The 27,608-nt window shown below is 39.3% G+C and overlaps 1 protein-coding gene across 1 annotated transcript in view; it reads left to right on the top strand.

Annotated features, from left to right (window-relative positions):
* Window positions 1-27,608, top strand: part of trdn (triadin) — a 433,668-nt gene that overhangs the window by 56,761 nt on the left and 349,299 nt on the right. The window contains exons 3-4 of the mRNA XM_059645698.1: window positions 11,576-11,719; window positions 19,150-19,179. Coding sequence (XP_059501681.1) covers window positions 11,576-11,719; window positions 19,150-19,179 — 174 coding nt within the window. The remainder of the gene's footprint in view (window positions 1-11,575; window positions 11,720-19,149; window positions 19,180-27,608) is intronic.

The following is a 27,608-nucleotide window of genomic DNA, read 5'->3' as shown; positions in this document are numbered from 1 at the left end:
CTGATTTCTGAGCTTTTTTAAAATAGAAATGGGTTGAGTTGGAAGTCAGCAGTTTAATTAAAACAGCAGAGATTTATATAGCTACCAAGCAACATGGCTTTAAAGGGTATGTTTGCTAATTATAAGACTAGCTTTAATAGATTTCACTTAATAGGAGTTTAAAAGAAATCCTTCTACTAATTGACATTTTCCTATTTACATCTTAGCTCACCATTAGTTTACTTTTAGAACACAATGAGCTAAATTTCATAATTTACTACGCTCAAGTGAGTAAAAAATGAATATCTAATTAGTCCACAGTTAGTAGGTTTTAATCGGTTCTGTAAGGCACTGTCCACAAATGAAGTTAAGACTGACTGAGCCATTCATGGTTAAGTAAACCTGTTTCTGTATCTGGAGCAAATTAGGGTATTGGAACTGTCACTACATGAAATCAAGTATATTGCTGTTTCCTTCTCCTGTGAAATGAAACATCAGAAAACTTTCTATTTTTTAGTAAATACTCACTTTTACATCACATACGAAACTATGCAACATCAAAGCAATGGGTATTATTGAAATTAAAAAGGTCTTCCTGTTACAATTAAACAGTTTCTTTAAATGGATTATGGTTGTAATTCAGGTTGTTCATTGAAAATGAAGAGATGTCACTGAGTGACGCATGTTACCCTTCTGACAGAATTACAGCTGCAACTTATCATGCAAATCCCCACGGTGTGGCAAGGTTTTATGAGTTTATTTAATGTAGTAGCAAATGAAGTGGGATAATAATCACAGCTATAAGTTTAAATTAAATGATAAACTTTCAGAACTGAAACCTTGTAATAGAGGAGTGAATTGGAGTACTTTCTGTTTCAATCCAAAGTTTAGACGGATATTGTAAATATAGTATTGATTTATTCACTAATTAATTAGAATGTTTGTTAATTTCTTCCGTACTCACAGTGACTATGTGTTTGTTGGTAGCAACACGGTCCGTCAAAATGACTTTATATCAAGAACAATATTAAAACTAATGTGACTTCTGAAAGTAAATTATTTGTTTCAACTTATTTGCTAGACCACGATTTAATTGCGAAGTCTTCACATATATGTATCTCTATTACTATGGTACAATATTCACTTTTCCAGCACCTCCGTATAGTTTATTTTATTGTCAAACAAGTGTGGCGAGGAAGTCGGTTTGCTGAAGCTTTTGTTTTATATACCTGCTGTCTTGTTATCAAAGGATGTGTACATATCTTTCCCTCTTCGTGTAAAATCGTGGGTTGACGCCTTTCCATTAGTTGAAAAGTCAGAAGTGTACAGTTATGTTAGGAATTGGGAATAAGAACTACGTTTTTGACAGAGTACTCTGTAGTTGCCCTTGCTTTTTAGCTGGATGTAGTAAAACACAAAGCAGCATGCAATGGGGGAGAAATAATTTCAGTGCTTCCTTCGGCAAACATTTTCTGTCTGCCTTCTCCTAACGGAGTGTTTGAGTCACCAAGAATCAATACCACAAATTGTACCCACATAACTTTCTGACTTGCCCATTTGTAGCCGAAGTTCCAAGTCCCATTTGTGAAGTCCGAAAGTTACCACTTGGCACCTTTTTCCGGTAACTACTCAGACAATTGCCAGGTTTCAAAATAGGCCAGATGAAAACCTGTGCTCCTGAGGTACTGCTTGGCCTGCTGTGTTCATCCAGCCTCACATTTTATTATCTTGGAATTCTCCAGCATCTGCAGTTCCCATTATCTCAGATGAAAACCTTGCTCCATTGTATAATCTGAAATGTACGTAACCTCCGTTCTATTCGGGAACTGTCTGATTTTCAAAACGAAATTCAAAGATGAAAATGTTTGCAACTGGACCGACTAATGTTTAAAGGTTATGAAGAAATCTTTAATTAGTTACAGCCTACAATTTGTTCAAGTCCCAAGCACTTTGCAATGTAGTAATTTCGTCATGTGTACTGCCACCTGTTATTGAAGTGATGAACGTCTTTCTGAATTCCAACAATAGTGACTCATTACTGGGTCCTCATTTCTTTTCATGCTTTTTTTCTCCTCTCTCAATCACACTTCATCTCGCTGTGGTCCTTGGTTTCTAAAGCTGACATAGATCCCGCCTATTATCTGTACTGTGATGAGCCCTGTTTGCCACCTGGTAAAGACATACTGCATGCGCTGATGGTGTTTGAACTGCTTTGATTGCTTTAATTTCTGGAACGTTTGAAAATACATTTTGGTCCAACCATAATTTGGTAAATTGACCTTAATCCACTTGAACTGGTTCATCCAAAAATAGTCAAACTGATCTTCCTCTCCGATTATGGAAATGATCTATAAATAATTAACTTGCCATCTGCCAACAGCATACTGAATGATTTCCAATGTGTTTCCAGAGCACTTATGGTCAAATGATTAACACATGCAACTTAACAATGTCATAACACAATTTCCTATTTTTAAAAGAGGACAAATATTTATTAAATGCCTTCAGAGTATGGACATAATCAGTCAACGTTTAATTTGAAGGAAAAAAGTACCATGAACTGTACTTCTCCTTTTATGCAAGACTAAAGGAATTTCCCCCTTTGTCAAATAAATTGAAAGGAGCCAGAGAAGACTCCAAAATAAAATTGAGCCTTAAATTCAAATGTCATCCCAACTGCAGATGAAATGGTAGATCTATGATACTTATTGGATTCTAGAGTTAAAATAACATTGCTGAAGGATCATGACTTGCAAATTATTGAAGCGTTTTGTGTTTTAAGTTTTAATGCTGACCTGTTTCTTGTATGTTCCTAAAAATGCAGTACAGCTGGGCTGCAGAAAGCAGAGCAGAGATACTGAGCCATTTCAATTAATAATGATGACAACATAAATGACCATAACAAAGCATGCCTCTTAAATATCACTTTACATAATGACCCCATGCTGTCATTGTGTAAAAGTGACAGAAATTAATGAATATTGTGAACAATATAAACATTACCAGAAACATAAAACAAAGAGCTGCAGATACTAGAGATCTGAAACAAACAAAAACAGAAATTGTTAGAGAAACTCGGCAGGTCTGGCAGCAGCTGAAGTGAGAAAACAGAGTTAGCTTTTTGATTTCAGTGACCCTTTTTCAGAACTAGAAGTAACTAGAAAAAGATGGTGTTTGTGCTGATGATTAGGGGTGAGAAGGGAAAAGAGTGAGGAGATAGGTAGAGATGGAACCCAGGGGGAGAGAAAAAAAGGTACACAAACAAAGAAATTATTGATAATTAAGCCAGAGAAGAAGAGAAGTGAGGTAGGGTGATAATGGGGAGCATGAGTGTTTGAAATCGGCTTAGCTGTGCTGAACAGCTTCTGGACTCAACATTGATTTTAACAATTTCAGCAGGTGAACATCCTCCTCCACGTTTATTATCTAAACCCACAACACCAGATCCTGCCATGAAATAGGTTGTTTTTAGCACAACCAACATGTTTTTAACTACTCAAAGTTCCTATTGTCACCTTTCTAGCTTCTCTTCTTTTCTACATTACTTTTCCTTCGTATGCCTATCTTTCTCTCTCTGCACTTGATCTCCACCTATCTGCTCACTCTTTTTCCCCTTACCTCTTGTCAATGGCATAAACACCAACTTTTTCCACCTACTTCTAGTTCTGAAGACAGGTCACTGGACCCAAAAAGTTGACTTTGTTTTCTCTTTATAGATGCTGCTAGATCTGTTGAGTTTCTCCATCAATCTCTGTTTTTGTTTGTTAACTATGACCTGTCCCCATTCTGAAGATTTGTCAGTATTTACAAACAACTAAAATGTTGAATGGCTGAATGTATTTTCATAACATTTCAGATTTGAGCTGAGATGCCTTTCAAATGACAGTTGCAAAATTTTCAAGCATTCCATGCTGTGCTGGTATTGACGAATAATTATTTTATGTGGTTGTTGATGTGTACAAAGTCAAAGGTAGAATATTGTCACAAATTGTGAAAAAGAAAATTGGCTGGATGAAGATATTGAGCGATTGACAAAAGATAATATTGCTGTAATTGCAAAAGCAGCATTCCCAAAGCAAGACAAACGTTTGATTTCATCATTACTTCTCAAGTCAATGCAGAGGAATAAGGAAGCAGGAACAATTTATTTAACCCCTCAAGTCTATTCCAACATTCAATGACACTGCCATTGAACTGTTGCATAATTCCATCTACTCATCTTTACTCCTGACAACTTAACACCCATGATAAATAGAAATCATTCAATCTTAGATTTAAAATTAACTACAGACTGAATATTAATGGTCACTTGTGAAAGAGAATTCAAATACCTCCTTCCCTCTGTATGAAGAGCATGTTTTCTAACTTTCCTTCTGAAATACTTTATTCTAATTTTCAAGCTAAGACTTAAAGTTCTAAATTCCTCAATGAACTGAAAAGGTTTATTTTAACCTACTTTATCAGTTATTCCTAATTTCATAAAACTTTTTATTCACATTTCAAATTCCAGGGAATGCAGCCTTAGTTCATGTAAGTTACCCTTGTGTTTGAAGATTTGGAATTCACTAAATCTGCTGTTTTAAATCTTAAATTAACAAAATTGGGTTAACCAGACCCTAATGGGACACTGTAACAAAAATACAAATTATTTGTTATTGGAAGCTTATATAAGGTAAGGAGAAACTTATGAAATCAAAATAGCATTGTCATGGTGATGTTACACGCGAGCCTGCTACATTCTCACAAATACCAATATATTCCTTTCTAAGGTGTGAAGCGCAGAACCCAATACAGGTGTGATGTAGCCGGGGTTTTGTACAGCTGAAGCATGGACTTCAAACTCTAAGTAATATAATACTGTGTAGATATAAAAGCCAGCAATCCATTTACTGTTTTGTGCCAGCCCAATGAGCAGTGTCAAATTGTGCCCATGTTTGACAAGTCTGTCAGTCTTTTTTGAGTGTATGGCTAATTGGGTAAGGAGGAACTGTGGATGCAGCATATTTGCATTTCCAGAAGGCATTTGATTACATGCTACACAAGGAGATATTACACAAAACTAGTAGTCTCAAGTTAGGAGTAAAGTATCAGCATGGATGGCAGATTGTTTAAGGAAAATGGTAATGAGTCATTTCAGAGATGGCACAGTGTAAGCATGGTGGAATGCTCTAAGGATCAATGCTTGGGCCTTAACTGTTTACAATATGTCAATGAATTGGGTGATGGATGAGTATATGAGTAAATATATTTCACTAGAATTGTATATGCCTCTGGTGAAACAACACCCTGAGTTCTGGGTGCAGTTTTGTTCCACCTACCAGAGGGAGGTATGCTTGCCTTAAATCATGGAGGTGCAATGAAGATTCCTGGAATGAGAGAGCAGTCAGGTTAGGAGAAATAAAGTAGAATTAACATATTCAATGTAATATAGAAAAATACAGAGAGCTAATCTCACTCAAAAACAATATGATAGTTTTTGTTGGTTAGTTCCTGAGAAAACCTTCCGCTTGGCTGGAGAATCTAGGGCTCAGAAACTCATTCTTAGGATCAGAAACAAGTAACTTAGGCTCGCGATGAGGCGAGGTTTCTTTAATTAGAGGGTTATGAACCTTTTGAAATTCTTTACCCCAGACGGTTGTGAATTACTCAATTGTTGAGTATGTTCAAGACTGAGATTGATAAATTGGTGGGTACACAGAGAGGCAAAAATACATTGCGACAGGGCAGGAAGGAAGAATTGGTGTAAGAGTTCAGTCGCGATCTTGCTGAATAGTGGTTAATCGTGAGAAGCTGTCCTTATTCCATATTTTCTGCAGTCTTTAGTTGAACACCATGTCAATTTTCTTCAAACATCTGCTAATAAATGTTGTGATATGTTCAAGATCTATACATATTTATTTTGCCTATTTGATTCAGTTCTACAGTGTCTTGTCCATCAATAAGATAGGAATGTTTAATATTCTTTATTATTTGAAACTGACATGAGGTACAGTGAGGAATCATACTTCTTTTGTTCTTATACGGTAGCCAATTTCCATACAGCAAAATTTACTGAAGTTAATACGTTGCCTATTTTTGAGAAATGTCAGTTTCTGTTAAATAGAGTGGTTAATGAAAGGAATTCTTTGGTAAACCCTGAATGCCTTGTGAAATCATAATTTCATTTATGAAAATAAGCACCAGTCTACAAAGCAACACATTCAACAGAAATCTGCTATCTGCCCCCACTCTTCATAACATGTCAACATGTTAAAGTATGTGAAACAGACGATATAGAAAAGAAATAAATATCCTCTCAACTTCTTGTTGAAATGCAAATCACAAGTTGAGCACTTGAATTGATTCAGAAGTGGTGTTTACCTTTGACTTTTAAAGTGTCAGTGTTGTGTGTTTTGTTACTGTCACTAAACCCTCAAGTACTGATGTGGCTTTGCTATGACTATTGCCAGATGTTGCTCTACAATGACACATTGAGTTCAGTGAGCTGATTGCAAGGGAATAAAAGATTACAGACTTATTAAAATTTGTAATATTCCTTTTACTAGTGGTGTAAAATTAATGCATGAACTACGCTATTTTACTTCAGTTTCTGAGTTAACTACATTTATTGAACAAATTGAAAAACTGTTAACGAAGTGGTAATTAAATTATTCATATTTTAATATTGTAAATTTGTATGATCAAATTCAATGACTTTTTTGTTGACAATGAATTTAGTCAATTCTATGTGACCTATATAGTAGCATAAATTCTGTAAAGAGGGATAATTGTCAACTTGTGCTGTGTTTACATGGCAATGTAATGTTGCAATTGCAGACAGCAATGTGTTTTCATTTGGTCAGATTAGTCAATAACTATGCACAACAAAACAAAAGGTAATGTTTCTCGTCAACATTTGAAAAATCATATGTAATTATTGTATTTCTGATTGTACTTTTTAACACAAAATATTCACTTAAAAATAGTTTTGTTTGTTATCTTTAATTTTCAAACATGTCACATCATAGCTGAGTATGCAATTTCGCTTTTAAGGCTTTTTTCAGCTAGGTGATGGGGAGGAGTCAGCTTCTGACTTTTAAATCCCCTCTTAGACTACACATATATTTTAGAATACAGCTATCGTACTTCAGTTAAAATATAATTAATTAGATCAAAATAAAGGAGCAAAACTGCCAGTCTTTTTAAGAGTGAAGGGAAGAGGACTTTTATTTTCTGCTAATCCCAAAATAAATAAATTCTTGACATCAGCCATACACACAAACAAAGTAATAGTTTTAAAATGCAGAAAAGCAGGAATAAAATGCTGCAGAAATTTTCTTTAAAATATCCTAAGGGGCTTTGAAGTGTCACCTTTTAGATCTAAAGCCAATCGTTTAATTGTTGATCTACATTCTAAAGCAGCGGCAAAGTGTGTAGATTTTGAATTCCTGGTGAGTGCTTGCTGTCCCATATTGCTTTCTCACTGGCGTTGACTTTGAGGTTAAGACAGATGGCGAGAAAGACACTTCCAGCTTCTTGTTTTTATCAATTAATATTTAGTGTTAGCTCTCTGCTTTCCTAGCTCCAGGAACTTTCAGTATTAAGGGCACTTGTGTGTTTTGCAGTCTGCTCAAAGTTTTTCCAAGCTGAACATTCCACAGGCAAGCTTTCATCTCCCAATATGTGAAAATGTCATGCAAGTATGAATGAAATAACATGCAAATTTCTTGGCACTGATTTAGCTGTCAAGTTTTTGAATAAAGTGATAATTTTAGCACAGATGGTTTATGCATATCCTGTACTGATCTCACAGACTTCTTGAAATCTGTGGCCACTGCAGCCATTTTAGGACAGTATTTGTATTTTTTTAAAATAACCTTATCCCATGAAAGTCTCAGCTAATAAAAATCAGATGATGGGAGTTGAGTATTGATAGTCCATTTTTACCATTATTATAATGGGCCAAAAAACAAGTTACCCAAACAATATACAACAATACTTCTTGAGCAGTTATATGGTCACTCATTCACATAAATGTTGGACTGCACACTTTGCCGAATATGAAAGCAACAGTTTTTGTATGGAATGCTTTGACAAAAATTGCCAGCAGGCAAGGCACTTTCAAACACTTGCCAAACAGTGGTCATGCAAATACTCACAACTACCTCTAGGTGAACAGTGCATTTATTTTAATCTTCCAATGCATTCAGTACATAAAGCATTTGAGCCAGCTATAATGTTGAAATGTAGAAAATATGGAAATACCTCTACAGAAAAGTCAAGTAACAGTTACATTATTGTGCACATTCTTACACTTCCAACAGTCGATTTTTCACTCATTTTACTCATTTCAGTTTAATCTCTGGCTGCCTGGGTTTCCCAGGTCTGAGGAAATTGATTAAGGAAAACATGGACTGATAGATCCAAGATGTCAATGCCTTTCTATTTATCAGCTTGATTAAAATATCCTGCATTTCCAATCATTTCTCAATCAGAAACTGTTCTGCCAATGGTTCTAATTAGTCCTCAAGCCTCTGATTTCCAATGCACAACCCTTACAATATCCTCCCACAAACCCTTCTGATTTTCTGTCCGATGTCTAATCTCTGCTCTGATGCTGACTGACATCCTCTCCTGACTCAGGCCTCTATTTCCCCCACTTCATTTTTAATCTCCCCCTTTGCCACTATTTCTGATCCCAAACCCAACCCTCCTCTCTTCCTCTCTTTCTGTTCCTTTCCAGAATTCATCACCAATAAAGTCAGCCTCTCAGTTAGCTGGCTACAGGCAGGAATGAAGCCAAATAACTGGTAATCAGGCTGTGCCAATAAATTCAGCAGACAGCTGAACCCTGCCTGCACCAAGCAGACCACACTCACTTCCCATCTCCAAGATAGTGCAGGACCATAATCTCAAATATTGTTTAGCTCATTTGCTTTCTTAGGAAGGTGCCCGTGGAGATCAAATCAACTGCATACTCTTTACATTTTGCTTCCACTCTTGATTCATTTCACTTATTGACATTTTTGAGAAAAATGAAAGTCATATATATTTAAATAAGTTATAATCAACAAATGTTGGAGAAATTTAACAGGTCTGACAGTATCTGTGATGAACACAATAGAGATAATGTTTTAAAACCAACCTTTTGGACCTGTTTCTCACTACACAGGTGCTGCTAGGCAAGTTGACATTCTTCAGCACTTTCCATTTGTACATCAGATCTCAAGCATCTGCAGTGCTTTGTCTTTAAGATAGGAAAAATGGATAGCTTCTAGCTCTTTCCCAGGCTTTGGAAGAGTACACACCTTATGGAATATTTTGATGTGGATCAAAGTTGCAAGACCATATGACATATGACCATATATTTCATTTCAAAATGTTTTAATAATTTTTCTCATGTCTAAAGAATGAACAATATAGATTGGTTTTTCCTTTATTGTTATTTAACTTTTTTGGAAACTGGAAATATACAATAACTGTAATGTATACCTATGTTCACCACTAAATATTTCATTTGGTAGAATTTTTTAATGTTTGGGACAAGAAATCTGTAACAACATTACCTCTATTAGCTACTTTAGAGGAATTGCATGCCCTCAAATGAACCCAATCAATATTACAATGGGGCCTCTTTGACTGATTAAGAGAGTGGAATTGAATTTCTAAAGCTTAGCATTATCTTACCTCAATGGAATGTTTTATCTAAAATGTTTATTTGTGTGCCCATATATTTGCTATATTTTGCTAGCAGTGGCTGACACCTCTAGTCTTGTATGATGCAAACTAAACAATCTCTCTTGACTTTTCCTATGGTGCATGTCATGTTACTTTTCACTCTGCATCTTTAATGCAATTTTTCCTCACAGGAAAGCATCAAGTTGATGTCAGCAAAGTAGTAAAGGAAGCAAAAAGCCTGAGAGGCAAGGACTTGTTTCATGTTGTTCATTAAAATATTGGCATTGCCTTCAAGGAGCTCTAATACTTAAACTTGTGTCCCAAATCAAATTGACAAGTTGTAATACATTTTGAAATAATTGTGGCATACCATTAACCAAAGATTTAATCAATAGATGTTTATATTCCTTGAAGGGAAGCTAAATTTGTAGTGGATTGAACAGTGGATTATATAAGAATCTATGCAGTTGATATTTTAACCCCGAAGGAGTACAGTCTTGTAATTTTCACCAGTTCTGCTTTATAGGCATTTTACTCTTGCACCTCTGAAATATTTGCATGTTAATTGTCTTCCATTTTGGTTCATTTTACATGGTGGAATGTGGTCAAGTAACCCTTCTGCCAAAAAAAAGGACATACAACAGGTTGTACATGCCTGCTTGTGGATCAAGAGATATAGGATTATTTTATTCATTTCTATCGTCCATTGATGTTGGAAACTAACAGCTACATGTTATTGATTTAGTTTTAAAACTACCATGGCATGTTTTCTGAATGAGTGAGATGCATGGCTCTGTTTTGCTGCCTTGTCTTTGCAGTGCCTTTGCTTGGTGGTGAACATGTGCACAGGTCTCACACAGTATGTCAAGGAAATACCTATTCTTAAGTCTACCTGAGGAACAGTAACAACCTTAATCCTACAATAAGTTCTTCTGTGCATATTCTATCGTGAACACTACAGATTCAAAACACATAACGGGTGATTTTCATTTTAACTATTTGTTAAATCAATTCACAAACCCATGTTGGAATTTACCAGGTGTTTATTCCAATGATATCAATGAAATGCAATATGTAGGGCTCTCAACTAGGTAGGCAATTCATTTCAGAGATTAACTCTCATATACTGAATATTTAAATTAACACAGATTGTCTTTAATAGTTGTGACTCTTTAAAATTACCATTCACAAATTGTACGGTCTCATTTGTTATTTCTTTTCTTCTGTAGTGACCTTGAGAACTTCAGTTAAATCCATTCCACAAATACCCAGTCAGAACTAGCTATGGCTGAATTCTGCTAATTGTCCCAAAACAAGTGAGATGCCTCTTTTTGCTTTGTACCAATGTGTGTTCCTGAACAAATCAGTCCATTTTGAAAGGGCTTAGGAGAGAATTGTGGCACCTGGTTAGAGAAATTGCAATTTGAGCAATGTGTACATCTATTTGGACAAATGATGGTCTGCATAAGTAAAAGGTAGACAAGTGTCAGAACAAGACGTGTTCCAGATCAAGAGTGTCTCTCCTTATCTATCTATGCCTGGAACTTTCTTGTAGTTTTAAAATGCTACTGTCATCTTTTTCCTGCTGATATTTTCTATAAAACTTAGGTTTTTTTTATTTTATGCAAGCTGAGGGAAAAATTTGTTTAGCAATTGAGTTTTATTTACCAATCAGTTTCTTTTTCAAAACTAAATTCATAAGATTAGTATTTACCAGAACATATTTTAGTACCTGATGCTTTTTAATTTGTACCATTGCATCCGGTAAACTAGTTCAGAGAGATTTCCCTGACATTGCTCTTTTTATGTACATATTATATTGTACATAACAATATGCATCCATTAAATTATTCATTTATCTCTGTAGGTCTTCGACTTTTTCCTTTTAATCACAATTATTTTCTTTATTTCTTGCCGCTCTTTCCTTATATGCATTTAGGAGGTTTTAAAGAATTAAGTTCAGACCCTAAGAAAATCATAAATGAAGCTGTGGAAGATACTTCAGATTGGATCTATGGTTTTATATCTGTGCTAAGTGATATATTTACAACAACAGACTACCCTGATGACGAAGTGGATGAAGGTATTCAGAACAAACACACATGTATGATTGATATACTTTATGCACAACATGTAAAAAAAATGAATCACCATGTTCAACTTGCTTGAAGTAACTAGTGTTACTTTGTTTCCTTTTATAGTTTTTTTTAAACTTTAAAGTAAATGCAATATTTCTGTTTTCTAAGCATTCATAGTGAGAGATTCTTATTTTTATGAACTTGGTAAGTTTCTATGAATGAAAATTCCCTGGTACTTTTCTATTTTAAGCTATTTAAAGGGGAGGACATTCTTCCAAATCTCAACAGTTCCATGTGATTATATTTGGAACACAATAAAATTATCTTAAAATTAGCTATTTCTGTTTTGCTTTGAAAAAATACAAAAAAAAATCGGGTCCCTGCCAGTGTTGCTACTTGATTATTGGAAATTGCTCAGCATAATGGATGAGAACTTGTTGTGTTACCCTTAAGAATGGCTGGTAAGATAAAAAAAATCTCTCCTCTGAAAGGAGCACAATGTGAAATTTGTTTGAGCAGTCTCAACCAGTTCCCTATGGGAATTGGTAAAGACTGTGAAATTAATAATGAGTTACCACAATGTAGCATTTAGCAAGCTCTCCCATTTTGAGGTGCTAGAGGAAAAGCAGGTGTAAAAATGGAAATGTCATACTGACTGAGTAGGGGGTATATACTTTTGAGGTTTAGGTTAAATCATTTTTTTTGCAGTACATTTGAGCATTTAGCCCATGTTACATTTAACCACAAAATTACACCAATGTTCCAACCTTTCCCTACTTTAAAGAAGTATTCTTTAATTCAAAAGTAGTGAAGGGGTGGAGGAGTGCAGGTATTAATACATGGAGATATGTTAAATGTTTTGGGAGAATTCAACAAATTCATGCTAACCTGAAATGGTGGGGAGTGGGGTAGGGTTGTTGTTGGTGGTGGTGATCAGTTAGCTCAATTGGCTGGATGGCCACTTTGTAATGCGGAGTGACACCAACAGCATGGGTCCAATTTTCCCACTGGCTGAGGTTACTATTAATGGCTCCCCTTCTCAACAGTTCTCTCATCTGAGGCTTGGCAACTCTCAGGTTAAACCACCATCAGTCATCTCTATCTAATTAAAGAGTAGCCCCATGATCCAGTAGGATTATGGCAACTTTACCTTTACCTAGCATAAGGCCTCTCCTGTTGGGAGTGCATTTCTTGAATTCATACCCTGGTCTGTATTGGTTTTCCATTCATTCATTTACACATCAGTAACAAAATTTAGGCAATCAGTGAGTAAGATTCTAAACTTGCAGCATATATTTCCCCATAATTTCTCATTTATTCTGGTTTTTAGAGTTCTGGCTTTAAATGGATTATTGAAATAAAGGGTAATGGCATTCCTGTCAAAAATAATCAGAGGATAAACCAAAAATAATAATGTTAATGCATTTTTCTTATCCGGACATGGGAAGACAAATATATCTTTAACATTACTTGGAGTAAGTCCCATAATTCATGTCAAATATATTTTCAAGAAATTATTTAACTCCCACTGCAAAGAGATCATATTATAAGAACATAATGTTTCCAATATATTTACTGAAATTGTCTTAACAAAACACTATAGAATGCACAGGAAGAACATCAGTTTCTAAACACTGTTAAAATGTTTGAATGATTACTGAGATTATGAGACCTGATGTATCATATAAGTAATTTTGCTTCATTCTCATTCACATTCTAAAGCAATCCTAAAGTTAGAAGTATGTTGCTTTTTCTCGCATTGACTCTTGCAACCATGAAGTTGAAGAATTATATCCGAGATATATAATTAAAAGAATGATTATTTTTTGGAGTGATGTTTGATTGAAATACCCTCGTGTCCTTTGAAGTTGCTTGCATAATTAATATTCGACCTGTTGAATGCCCCTTCTTTTCTCTAAAGAGATTTCTCTCGAAGTTCAATTGCATGCGTGTGTTCACAAAATAAACTAATGCATTTGTCACTATTTGATTCCTAATATATTTCAGTGACACTGACTTTTGAATGAATAAGATGAATTTTGAATGTCTTTTGAATGTCTCCTCAGAAAAGTTAATATTGTTAATGAGATAGACAAAATGGCAGAAATTAAGTAAAACTTTTCATTGTCTGAACTTGCAATTGTGAAAGTATAGGTCTGTTTGGTTTTAACCGTACCATAGCTTTTGTTTCATATTTCCCAAATGCTTAACTTTCTCAATTGGTCACTCCTGCTGGCAATCAAATATACAGTGGGGGTATCATGGTTAAACCCATTTTAAATCTTATTTCACATATATAGATGCTTATCTATGAGCAGGGATCACTGACAAACAAGAAAAAATACATTTATGTAGAATTTTAAACAAAATAAATGTTCCAAGACTTCACAGAAGTACAACCTGACAAAAATTAACACTGAGCTGCAGGAGATAGCCCCTAAATAGCTACTTTAAGGAGAGCACAACAGATCCATGCAATGACTGAAACCTTTACAGGATTGTATTTGAAAACACTGTGCAAGTAGTTTCAGCACTGGAAAAGCATTTTTAGAAGCCTGATTAACTGGTGCCGTGGTTGTTTTTTTTGAGGAGAAGATATTTCTTGGATCACTGCTGTGTCTGCTTTGGGGCCATGAGAGAGGAGTTAACAGCCATTTCTTCAAGGGACATTGATTGTTCCTTGGGGTCTATCAATATACTTCAAGAGCTAGAATGAGACTGTGAGTCGCCCTGGACTGTTGGAGGATGAAAGAGTCATGGCGGTTGCCAAAAACACGAGCAGACCTTTGTAGAAAGAACCTACTGTGGTCAGAGACCAGTTGGATTTTGAGTGAATCTGAGTGGATGATTACTGGGTGTCTTGATGGTCACATTTCTGTAATTGAGAATGTCCCAGCATGGGGGGGAGTACAGAATTAGTTACAAAAACCAACACCCTTTGTTCCTGTGAAGCTAAATCTATCAAAGAAGCCATGGGTAATCCACGAGATGCGATGCTTTGTTGCTGCTTGTCAGAAGTCACTAAATTGAATAGCTGAGTTTTGGAGATAGCCAGAAACAAAGACATTCTAGATACGGTAACTTTGATCATTATTGCAGGGCATGGCACCAGTGCTGTGAGGTTCAAACCAGATATTTATGACCATTCGCCTGGGAGTCTCAGTCTCCTGCAGCACTAAGTTTTGGTAATTTCTCAGTCACTCTGACTTTGGGGATAGATCCTGCATTAAGGGTTTAACTTCCATTGCCATTCTGCTGCTTTTCCTTGCCCATTTCCTCCTGTTGTTTAGGTTTCCATCCTCCCTGCAAAGTGTGTGCCTCTTCAATGCCACTGGGTCAAAAATATTACAAAGGGTGCCCCCATTGTTAGCTGCAGTCTTTTTTATGAACATGTGGCTGCTCCACAATGTCTGGCAGACTTGCCCATTGCTCTTCTGGACTCATAATACCAGGGAAGGTGATGACCCTATTCAGTGCCTGATAGCTGAGTACCCACTTACCCGTCCTCCTGTTTAGTGCTAAGGATACCTTCTTTCCAAATGCTGAGTTCCCCTGTGCCCAGCTTATGGTCTGGAGTCATACCCTGGAGAAACCATGCCTGTATTTCCACCATAAGCTCACCTCCCTCTCCTGGTCAACAATGAAGAGTGTATGAATCTCATGCACCCCCATGAAAACTTGAACCTCCTCTCTAACAAGATGCTTCGGGACTTCAATTGGCCCAAGTTAGGCACTGTTTTCCTTCCAGGTCAGTGAACATTGTTAGAGCTGGGAATGGCATCTTGATACTGACATGCTGAGCAGCCTGAACATTTCAGGGGTGCCTGCCTCTGATCCTGACTTCACTGAGGAGCAGGAGGCCCAAACCTCATCTCAACCTAACTATTAAACTAGTTGTCCACTGGGATTGTAGGTCAGGTCAGTAAAATAGGTTTAAAAGGGAAAAGGCTCAGGTATCATTTGAGTAGTTGCTGAGTTAATATGTTTCAGTACTCCTCTGTCCATCCTCCCTGGATCTGAGAAATCGTACGAAGAATTGAGCTCTGACTGGACGTTCAATAATGGCTGAAATAAAAGTTGATGCTAGTTAAGAAATGGTGCGTGGTAAGAATGTAGAAGTTAAAATTTGTCTCAGGCTTTAACACAAAACAATTATCACATCAGCCAGCCATTACACAGTCCACCTGATATTTATTTCCAAGCAGGAGGAGTGTATGCCCCAATGCATTGTACTTTTGTAATGCATCCTTTGAAAAAAAAGTTTGTTGTTTTCCCTTTGCCCCATCAGTTGCTGCCTTGGATCATTGCAGATTATTGTTACTCAGTAATTTGATTGGGTGGCTAGTGGAGAATGATTGTAATTTGTAGTGGAACAGAATTCCTAGGACATCATTGTACACATAAAGGTAGTTCCATGAGACTGTGAAATGCACTAACAGTAACAACACAAGATGATAGACTGCAAGCTGCAACAGTGGGCTTTGAGCTGGTTGAAACACTCAGTGAGATTTTATTACTGTTTTGTTGCAGCTGGAAGTCTGAACCTTCCCATCCTGTGGTTGTAACAGCTAGAGAATTAATGAGATTTTACACACACCAGAAATTACTGGAAAATGTCATTATGATCAGGAGAAGATGAGTGAATTAGTCCTGCTTCTTTCTAACCCCATAAGTTGCCCACAGTAATTTTTGTTCATTCCTTTTAGCATTTAGTTATATTGTACTTCAACTAAAATGCATTTAACCATTTCAAACATGAAGGAGCCTATTATAATTTCTTGAGTGAAAGTAACAAGACTTTAATTGCTTATGAACATTCAAAAAGAATAAAATGTGACATTAAATATAGACACAGGTAAAGTTTAAAAATGTATTAAGAAGTGATCAAGAATGTGCAGTTAGAATAAAGTCTTTAGAGACTTTGAGTTTTTAGGTTTAACTTGAGGCTATGGTTATTTAATTAATGGCTTGCATGCCCTGCAGTCACTAACTTTGTAGGCTCCCTGGCTGATTTAATTTTCACTGGGCATTTCCTTTATAGATGTTAAAAGAAAAGAAAAAGACAAACAGAGACTATACTGCAATTCTTCCAGGTCTGCAGTTTTGAATCCATCATTTATCTCTTTGCCCTTCCTTTTGCCTAAAATACAGTTCATTTGTAAATTCCTGTGTCTAACTTCACGGTTTGCTTCCCCCCCCCACCACACCTGCACCCCTGCCCGAGCTGGGTAATCTGCAGGAAAGTTCTATTTCAATCTGTGATACTTCCAAAAAAGTAGAAATCAAATAGGAGATACAGTCTGAATGACTGGAGTCACCCATTTTGATGACATTTTAATTTCAGTTGAGATTGTGTCTTTTTACTCAATGAGACGCTCAAAATGATAAAGGTTGAAAATTGATAATCTATTTTTTACCATCATCATAATAATGCAATTGTAGTGCTCTCATTAGAAACTAACAAATTCTCAGATTAGGATAATTAAAATGTAGTTAGACAGCATTCTCAAATCTGCGAAGTAAGGTATTTTGGTAATCTGGTACTCTTTAGCTGCTGTTTCATCTACATATATTACTTTTGAAGGAAGGAGATCCCACGGTATACTACTAGCTGCGCCTCACTTCAAAATGCGAGACAAAAAGTCTCCATGTATTCAGGAGCACGAAGACTGTCCTTGTGGGATTTGGACTGTACTGGCCAACAACTCCTATCCTAGACAAGGTGCAGACGGTGGAAAAAAATTAAATTGCATGTTTTATTGAATACAGATGAGATTATACTCACACATAGAATCAGAATCAAATCAAGCATGTTATCAATTTAGGTAGCTCCTAATTAGAAATATCCCCCTCAGAGATTTGAATATTATTTTTAAACCTTAACATAACACGCCTACTTTTGGTCACAATACAAAGCAGCTCTGTTGGGCCATGGACTATTTCTTTGTCCAAAATCTGATTTAAAACAGATTTTTCCTGAATTTTAGGTTGACTATTCTACATAACACCAGAAAAGAAGCTGTCTTGTCTCTGAATCAGGATGACTTCATCTTGTTTTCTCAATGCTTTTCTACTATATTTTTGTATCCATGGTAACCCTCTCCATTTAATTATCCTAAAATTACACATTTGGAGCATATTGATGCAACCCAGTTCTGTAGAAAGACTGTTCATCTTTCAGGTGCCAGGTCTCTTATCTTTCTTAGGGTGCTTCAGCTTATGCTGTACTTCCTTTCTGTAACCGTCATTTAACCCATGGCACTCTTTTATCCATGCAAGGCTATTAACATACTGCTACACTCCCCACCAACCTTTCATTGCATGGGAATATCAGCTACCATTACATCCCTAAATCTCTTTTTTTGTTTTGAATCACATTCAAGATTTCACACTCGCGGTTTCTATGAAATGGCATGAACCATTGAGACGTTGTCTTACAATGTAATTATACTTCACTTGTGTGAAGTGCAGACATTGTAATTCTACCAACCGAGGCTGATATTATATCTTGCATCTTCAGAATGGTGGGAGGTAGGTTAGGACCAGACACACACATTATGCCGCTGCTTTTATTTAATTATACATAAGAAACTGCTTCAATTTCATGTAAAAGGCATGGTCTAATAGCAGCTTTTGTTAAATCATTTTTGCATATATTAGAATTATAGAACATTTATAAGCAGATCCTGTGCGCAGTAGTAGCATCTGAATTTCTGGGCCAAGAATGCTGGATTTGAGTCCTATGCCAGGGCTTGTTGGCAATGGAAGGTGCATTCTGAATGTGGTCAGAAATGTTTTATTGTCGACCTGTAAACCCTTCCAATATGCCTGATAACAAATGCTATGATTGGGGGCAGCCATTGTGTAGCTGGGAATGGCAAACCACCACAGTATTTTACTCATATGGACTAATCCAATGTAATTCTGTGGTCCAAGCTTTGGACATGATAACTAGAGAAAAGACAGAACATTTACAAGCACATTTCTTTAAAACAAAAGCCTTTCTATTTTCTGCTTTCAATACAAATTTATTCTTAAACATTGAGCTAAAAAATAGTGATATTTTTACTTCAAAATCTTTTTAAAAATTAACACTACAGCAACTAATTTAATTCTTGCTTATGTGAAATAATCTAAAGTGTATGTGATGCATTACAATTTTTTCAATTACTTTGAATTATTCTTTTCTGAGGAGACTGAGATATGAACTGTATTTGTGTTGCATGCTGTTTCTTTGGACATTGCGTAAAGTGTAAAACAAAATCCAGCTATGGTTTGGAAACATAATTTTTGTGTCAAGACAGTTGCTAACATTTACTTTTTATTTCATCATATGATAATTGATATGTGTAGCGATTCCACATTTTAATATAACCTGCGTCCATTGATATCAGATGACTACCCGCTCTCATTTTGTGTTTTCTTTCTGATTTAGCTGAAATTGAACCTCACTCGAAAAAGAAAGGTGGGTGATATACAGAATCAAACTGTTTATGTGCACACATGTAACAAATATGAGGAGTGAAGGAAAAAATAAAACAAATAGCCTTATCTTGCTCTTTAAAAATAAGAATTTTGCTCCATCTACCTGACGTCCTGGGCAGACGACATAACACAGATTAGATCATATGTGGTGTTTATGACCGACTTAAGACTTAAATGCCTTTTTATTGGCAAGAATTACTTTAAAAAGGCTAATGCTTAAGTCTGTAACAATCATAAACCTCAATATGTGAAACTACACAATCTAAATGCACAGCTGTCAACCCATGGATAGTACAAAAGTTCAGTACAATGAGAATTTCCAATCTATCATTATTTATATTCAATAATGGTACTGTATAAATTTCCTAATGCTTTGTTCATTTAAACAGAGAATGATGAAAACTGCTGTACTATGGGAACATGGTGATATTGGTAGTCTAATGGTAGAGAGCATGGAGAGTTTTGTGCCTTAGCTGACTAGAAATATGACAATTAATACAGATTCAGTCAGGAATAATCCACAATATGCAAAGAAAATGCATTTTTTTTTACATGGAGTTATATCAATTGAGGTCATTTTGACAGGAAGATGTTCAAATATTTTGGTCCTGTTATTTGATCCAAGCTGGATGTCATTTTATGACAGCAGGACCCTGATCCCTATTGTACATTATTTATTGGCCCACTGTTACATTAGCAACAACATCATCATGGAGTCTGTTCCAGATATGTTTTTAAAGCTGGTAATACGATTGATAAGTATTGTTAATATCTAAATATTACATATCTTGGCAGAGTTAGATAAATTATTTGAATCACATTTGAAAAAAAGCAAACTAAAATATATTATTTTGCAATTCAGCGCAAAAATGCCCATAATAGCTACTTATTGATTGGCATTCAAAATGGTAGTCGTGTCAAAAATGTTTCAAGCAAGAAGAAAACTCTCCACAGAGTTGCTGCAGGGAATAAATGCAAATTGAGTTCAGTGCTGCATTATGAAACTATCCCAGTGTTATAAAATCCCTCTGTTCTGCATTGGGATAAGTTATATTGGGTGTGATTTTGAGCTTCCAAAAAAAGCTTGCAAAGTCACCTCCATTTAGATATACCTTTGGTGAAATGGCAGAAGCTTACTTTTTTTGTAGCAGCTAAGCAGGCAGTTACTCACAATGATAACAATGCAAGATGCAGAAGCAGGCTAAATCATATAGCCAGAGATAATGGGAACTGCAGATGCTGGAGGATCCAAGATAACAAAGTGTGGAGCTGGATGAACACAGCAGGCCAAGCAGCATCTTAGGAGCACAAAAGCTGACGGTTTGGACATAGACCCTTCATCAGAAAAGGGGGGATGGGGAGAGGGTTCTGAAATAAATAGGGAGAGATGGAATGAAAGTGGATAGAGGAGAAGACACAGACAAGTTAAAGGGGCAGGGATGGAGCCTGCAGAGGTGAGGAGGTAGGGAGGGGATAGGTCAGTCTGGGGAGGATGGACAACTTGAGATGGGAAGATTAGATCAGATGCCCTACAGTGTGGAAACATGCCCTTTGGCCCAACAAGTCCACACTGCTCCTTGAAGCGTCCCAGACAGACCCGTCCCCCTATAACCCACACACCCGTGAACGCTATGGACAATTTAGCATGGTCGATCCACCTAGCCTGCACATCTTTGGACTGTGGGAGGAAACCGGAGCACCTGAAGGAAACCCACGCAGACACGGTGACAATGTGCAAACTCCACACAAACAGTCGTCTGAGGCTGGAATTGAACCCGGGTCCCTGGTGCTGTGAGGCTGCAGTGCTAATCACTGAGCCACTGTGCCACCCAGGAGGGGATAGGTGAGAGGAAGAACAGGTTAGGGAGGCGGGGATGAGCTGGGCTGGTTTTGGGATGCAGTGGGGGGAGGGGACGAGCTGAGCTGGTTTTGGGATGCAGTGGGGGGAGGGGACGAGCTGGGGTGGTTTTGGGATGTAGTGGGGGTAGGGGAGATTTTGAAGCTGGTGAAGTCCACATTGATACCATTAGGCTGCAGGGTTCCCAAGCAGAATATGAGTTGCTGTTCCTGCAATCTTCGGGTGGCATTGTTGTGGCACTGCAGGAGGCCCAGGATGGACATGTCATCTAAAGAATGCGAGGGGGAGTTGAAATGGTTTGCGACTGGGAGGTGCAGTTGTTTATTGCGAACTGAGCGTAGGTGTTCTGCAAAGCGGTCCCCAAGCCTCTGCTTGGTTTCCCCAATGTAGAGGAAGCCACACCGGGTATAGCAGATGTTGTATACCACATCGGCGGATGTGCGGGTGAACATCTGCTTGATGTGGAAAGTCTTTTTGGAGCCTGGGATGGGGGTGAGGGAGGAGGTGTGGGGGCAGGTGTAACACTTCCTGCGGTTGCAGGGGAAGGTGCCAGGTGTGGTGGGGTTGGAGGGCTGTGTGGAGCGAACAAGGGAGTCACGGAGAGAGTGGTCTTTCCGGAAGGCAGACAAGGATGGGGTTGGAAAAATGTCTTTGGTGGTGGGGTTGAATTGTAGATGGCGGAAGTGTTGGAGGATGATGCGTTGTATCCGGAGGTTGGTGAGGTGGAATGTGAGGACGAGGGGGATTCTCTTTTGGTGGTTATTATGGGGACAGGGTGTGAGGGATGAGTTGCAGGAAATGCGGGAGATACGGTCGAGGGCGTTCTCGACCACTGCGGGAGGGAAGTTGTGGCCCTTGAAGAACGAGGACATCTGGGATGTATGGGAGTGGAATGCCTCATCCTGGGAGCAGATGTGGCAGAGGTGAAGGAATTGGGAATAGGGGACGGAATTTTTGCAGGAGGGTGGGTGGGAGGAGGTGTATTCCAGGTAGCTGTGGGAGTTGGTGGGCTTGAAATGGATATCGGTTTCTAGGTGGTTGCCTGAGATGGAGACAGAGAGGTCCAGGAAGGGGAGGGATGTGTTGGAGATGGCCCAGGTGAGCTTGAGGTTGGGGTGGAAGGTGATGGTGAAGTGGCTGAACTGTTCGAGCTCCTCATGGGAGCCCGAGGCACCGCCGATACAGTCATCAATGTAACGGAGGAAGAGGTGGGGTTTAGGACCAGTGTAGGCACGGAAGAGGGACTGTTCCATGTAACCTACAAAGAGGCAGGCATAGCTTGGGCCCATGCTGGTGCCCATGGCCACCCCCTTTGCCTGTAGGAAGTGGGAGGAATCGAAAGAGAAGTTGTTGAGGGTGCGGACGAGTTCAGTTAAGCAGATGAGGGTGTTGGTGGAGGGGGAATGGTTGGGTCTGGAGGACAGGAAGAAGCGGAGGGACTTAAGGCCATCTGCATGGGGAATGCAGGTGTATAGGGATTGGACGTCCATGGTCAAAATGAGGTGTGGGGGACCAGGGAATTGGAAGCTCTGGAGGAGGTGGAGGGCGTGGGTGGTGTCAATGACATGGGTTGGGAGCTCCTGGACCAAGAGGGAGAAAATGGAGTCCCGATAGGTGGAGATGAGTTCGGTGGGCCAGGAGCAGGTGGAGACAAGAGGTTGACCAGGGCAGGCGGGTTTGTGGATTTTGGGAAGGAGATAGAAGGAGGCGGTGCGGGGTTGGGAAACAATGAGGTTGGAGGCTGTGGGTGGGAGGTCACCTGAGGTGATGAGATTGTAGATGGTTTGGGAGATGATTGTTTGGTGCTCGGGGGTGGGGTCGTGATCCGGGGGTGCCAGGAGGAGGTGTCGCAGAGTTGGCGTCTGGCCTCAGCGATGTAAAGGTCAGTGCGCCATACTACAATTGCGCCTCCCTTGTCTGCGAGTTTGATGGTGAGGTTGGGATTGGAGCGGAAGGAGCGGAGAGCTACTTGTTCTGCAGGGGAGAGGTTGGAGTAGGTGAGAGGGGTGGAGAGAGTGAGGCGGTTGATGTCTCGATGGCAGTTGGAGATGAAGAGGTCGAGAGAGGGTAGGAGGCCTGGGGATGGTGTCCGGGAGGATGACTTGTGTAGGAGGCGGGTGAAGGTGTCAGTGGAGAGAGGGTTAGGCTCCTGGTTAGAGAAATAAGCTTGGAGGCGGAGGCGGCGGAAAAACTGGTCACTCTCTCTGGGATTCCCCTGTCCGCTCCTAACTCCCCTCCAAGTCCACCACACCTGGCACTTACCCCTGCAACCGCAGGAAGTGCTACACTTGCCCCCACACCTCCTCCCTCACCCCCATCCCAGGCCTCAAGATGACTTTCCATGTCAAGCAGATGTTCACCTACACATCTGCCAATGTGGTATGTTGCATCCACTGTACCCGTTGTGGCTTCCTCTACATTGAGGAAACCAAGCAGAGGCTTGGGGACCGCTTTGCAGAACACCTACGCTCGGTTCGCAATAAACAACTGCACCTCCCAGTCGTAAACCATTTCAACTCCCCCTCCCATTCTTTAGATGACATGTCCATCCTGGGCCTCCTGCAGTGCCACAATGATGCCACCCGAAGGTTGCAGGAACAGCAACTCATATTCCGCTTGGGAACCCTGCAGCCCAATGGTATCAATGTGGATTTCACAAGCTTCAAAATCTCCCCTTCCCCCACCGCATCCCAAAACCAGCCCAGTTCGTCCCCTCCCCCCACTGCATCCCAAAACCAGCCCAGTTCGTCCCCTCCCCCCACTGCATCCCAAAACCAGCCCATCTCGTCTCTGCCTCCCTAACCTGTTCTATCTCTCACCTATCCCCTGCTCCCACTTCAAGCCACACCTCCATTTCCTACCTCCTAACCTCATCCCATCCCCTTGACCTATCCGTCCTCCCCGGACTGACCTATCCCCTCCCTACCTCCCCACCTATGCTCACCTCTACAGGCTCCATCCCGGCCCCTTTTAACTTGTTTGTCTTCTCCCCACCTATCTTCTCCTCTATCCACCTTCGATCCGCCTCCCCCTCACTCCCTGTTTAGTTCAGAACCCTCTCGCCATCCCCCCTTTTCTGATGAAGGCCCTAGTCCCGAATCATCAGGTTTTGTGCTCCTAAGATGTCTCTTGGCCTGCTGTATTCATCCAGCTCCACACTTTGTTATCTTAGATCATATAGCCAGTTGGGCCTGTTCCATCATTCAGTGTGAACATGGCTAAATTTGGGTTTCAGCTCCACTGATCTGTCCATCCCTTCAATCCCTTGATTGTTTGACAAACCAAAGATTTCATTTACCTCCAATAATGTAGTATGCATAACCCTCTGAAATAGAGAATTCCAAAGATTAACAAGCATTTGGTTGAAGTAATTTCCCTTCATTTCTGCATTTGAAACTCCCCAGAAGCATTCTCTCTGTGCCTACTCTGTGAAATCTATTCAGAATCTTTCAAAGAGATTGACTCTCATTTGTCTAAACCTCGGACATGACAAGCCCAGTCTATACAGTCCCTCAGCATAAAACAAACTCATCCCCACTCCCCTAACCCCAGGAATTGGAGAGGCAAAGTTCACATTGTGACTGTGCATTATTCCAGGTGGTCCCCTTCTTGGACTATGGAGCTATCCACAACGCCTTATGGGAAGCCACTAAGATATCACAACCATGTCACCTCCATTCCTGAGATGGGGAAGTGGGGTGGTGGGGTGGGCGGGGTGGGGGCAGTGTAAGGTGGGGAAGGTGACCTCCTCACACTTCTGGGAACAAGGCCCCTAATTCCAATTTTCTCCTGAAGTCTCTGATCGAAATGCCCTGAGCCTTTGACTGACTTTCCCCACAAGGCTTCTGATCTCCCCCACTCCGAGGATCCCAATCCCTCACCTAAAGGCCCTTGATTTTCCCATAAGGCCTGCCACTACCTCCTCCACAGTGTAGCATCTAAACTCCGCCCAACCAAGACGCTGATCTATCTTCCCCTAATGACAATGTGATCCTCAACTTCCATACCCCACCCCATGGAATTAAAAGGAAAAACAATGTAAAATAGATACAGTTTTTAAAAAGATACAGGAGGTCACAGATCTGACGGGGTGGAGTTCAGGGATGAGCAAACTGTTCTTGTCCTGTTCAGTTCAGAAATTGAATATGGCTGTTCAGTGTGGAAATATTTTTTCCATTATCAGTTAGGCCGACCCTCTCCTAAATACAGCTTGCAATGAAATTACTGGCTGTGATAACCTATTAAAGTGGATGCTTTATCTTAGTATATATTTGGTCATGGGACATGGGTATTACCCTTCCTTAACTTCCCAGAGGACAGACTCAACCACATCACTGTAGATCTGGAGTCACATATAGGCCAAACCAAGTAGGGATAACAGATTTTCCTTCCCTCAAAATCATTCATGAACCAAATAGACTATTTCACCATCTACCATGATATGATTTGACCCCATGTCCCTGCAGCATTTGCCTGGGGTTCTAGATTTTTAGTCCAATAACAATGGCTCTACCCACTGTAAAGCGGCAAATTGCATTAAGACTATAGTGAACAAAACAGTGACATTCACCGTTCTCTTAGTCAACAACAAAGGCATCCAAAATGATTAAATATCTCTTGCTAGAATGCCCTGTGTGATCTATCATTGTTATGTAGCTCTAAAAACCTTGAGGACTTCAGCTTGAGATTCAATATAGAGCCAGGTCTCGGGGGAAACATTGACAAAACAACTGGTCTTCCTAGTGATGCTGCAATCCTATGATAAAGAAGAAAATTAGATAAGTATCTGAAGAGAAAAAAATGCAAGGTAGTATGGAAAGGATAGGGAAGTGAATCTTATTATGTTGCTCTTGTGGAAAGCTGACAGAATAGTTTCCTTCTGCTCTATAACCATGTTATGATTTGATGTTTCAATAATCTTTCCAGTCCAAAGCATCTGACCAAGGCAGCAGTTAGATCACATGTCAAACATTATAAACAGTTTTAGCCTCCTCTAAGTTAAGATACACTGGCATTGGAGGCAGATGAGAAGATTCATGAGGTTTATTCCGTAGGTACAGAGACATTTTCTTATGAGGGGAAGTTGAGTCGGTTGTTCCTGTGCTCATTGGAGTTTAGAAGAATGAGAAGACACCTTATTAAAATTTATAAGATTCTTAGGGAAGTTGACAAAGTTGATGCAGAAAGGTTGTTTCCCCTTGTGGGAGAGTCAAGGTCCATATCTCAGAGTAGAGGGTTGCATGTTTACAGAAAAAAAAAATTGAGTATATTTCTCTTAGAGGGAAAGGCTGTCATGCCTGGCTTATTGAGTGTATTGAAGGCTGAGATAGATTTTTAATCAGTAAGGAAATCAAGGGTTACGAGGAAAAGGCAGGAAAGTGGAGTTGAACAGTGGAGTTTTGGAACTTTCTTCCTCAATTGACAGTCGATGCTAATTCAATTGTTAGATTTAAATCTGGCTGGACAGATTTTTTTTTATTAAGCAAGGGTACCAAGGTATATGGGCCCAAGACAGAAATCAAACAAATCAGCCATGATTTCGTTGAATGGCATGCAGTCTTGGTGGGCTAAATGGCTTGCTTCTGCTTCTAAGTCTTGTGATCTCACCCACACTATCCAATCTCCTCACAGAGGTATAATTGAAACCCACCACTCCTGCTTTGGTGGGAAACTCATTATGATCAGGAATAAAGCCCCTCATACCAAAGCTTAACTTAACTTCCTTACCCAACTTACTGGCTCCAACTTACCTAACTCCCTGGCTCCAACTTACGTGATACTACAGCCAGGACGTCAGCATTTCCCACCTGATTAAAAATTGATCCTGTCAATCAGGTTAGTTTCCAAGCAACACATTTATTATGTCCTGGGTGCAGTCTGCTGGAGACTGTCATTGCAGGCTTTTCCATTACTAGGTCCTTACATCTCTCAAATAAGCTCAAATAATTGAAACTCCCCCCTTCGCCATAGATTTAGTGTTTGCTGTGATTCTGTACTTCAGTTTCCCTGAAAATGACTCTCATTGTGTTTATTTTATATCTGGGGAGAAAAGGAGCAATGAAGCCCATTTCTTATTGCTGTCAGTGCTGTTATTCTGAAAGAACCCACTCAAGCTTGGATGTTGTGTCAGTTGCACATTTACAATCTGCAAAGGAAAATGATATTCTTGGGATAAACTCTATATAATTGAATGGAATTCATTAGGCAACAGTAATCAGTCATTGGTGGAGATTGTACCACTGTAAAACTTATTATTCATTCATCTGAGCTGGATTTTAGAGAACGTCATGGCCCCCATTCCCCTGATAAAATTGGGGGTTGGTGCGGGGGTGAATGCATGTGTGTGGAGGTGGCTGATGCAGTCAGTCCAGGAGAGAAATGGCTGACCTGTAGTCATTAATTATTCAATTGGCCCTCAATAGACTGGATCAGAATTTCCTCTCCTGAGAGAAAGGAAATCTTACCTCAGAGAGCTGCTGATCAACCAGTGATTAGCAGCTCTTCAATACCAGCAGTGCCACTTTGAACTGTGGCCACTACTGGAACCACAC

Source organism: Stegostoma tigrinum, chromosome 4 (assembly GCF_030684315.1).
Source record: "Stegostoma tigrinum isolate sSteTig4 chromosome 4, sSteTig4.hap1, whole genome shotgun sequence".
NCBI lineage: Eukaryota > Metazoa > Chordata > Chondrichthyes > Orectolobiformes > Stegostomatidae > Stegostoma > Stegostoma tigrinum.
The sequence above is the reverse complement of the archived record's forward strand: the minus strand, read 5'-3'. Positions and strand labels throughout refer to the sequence as shown.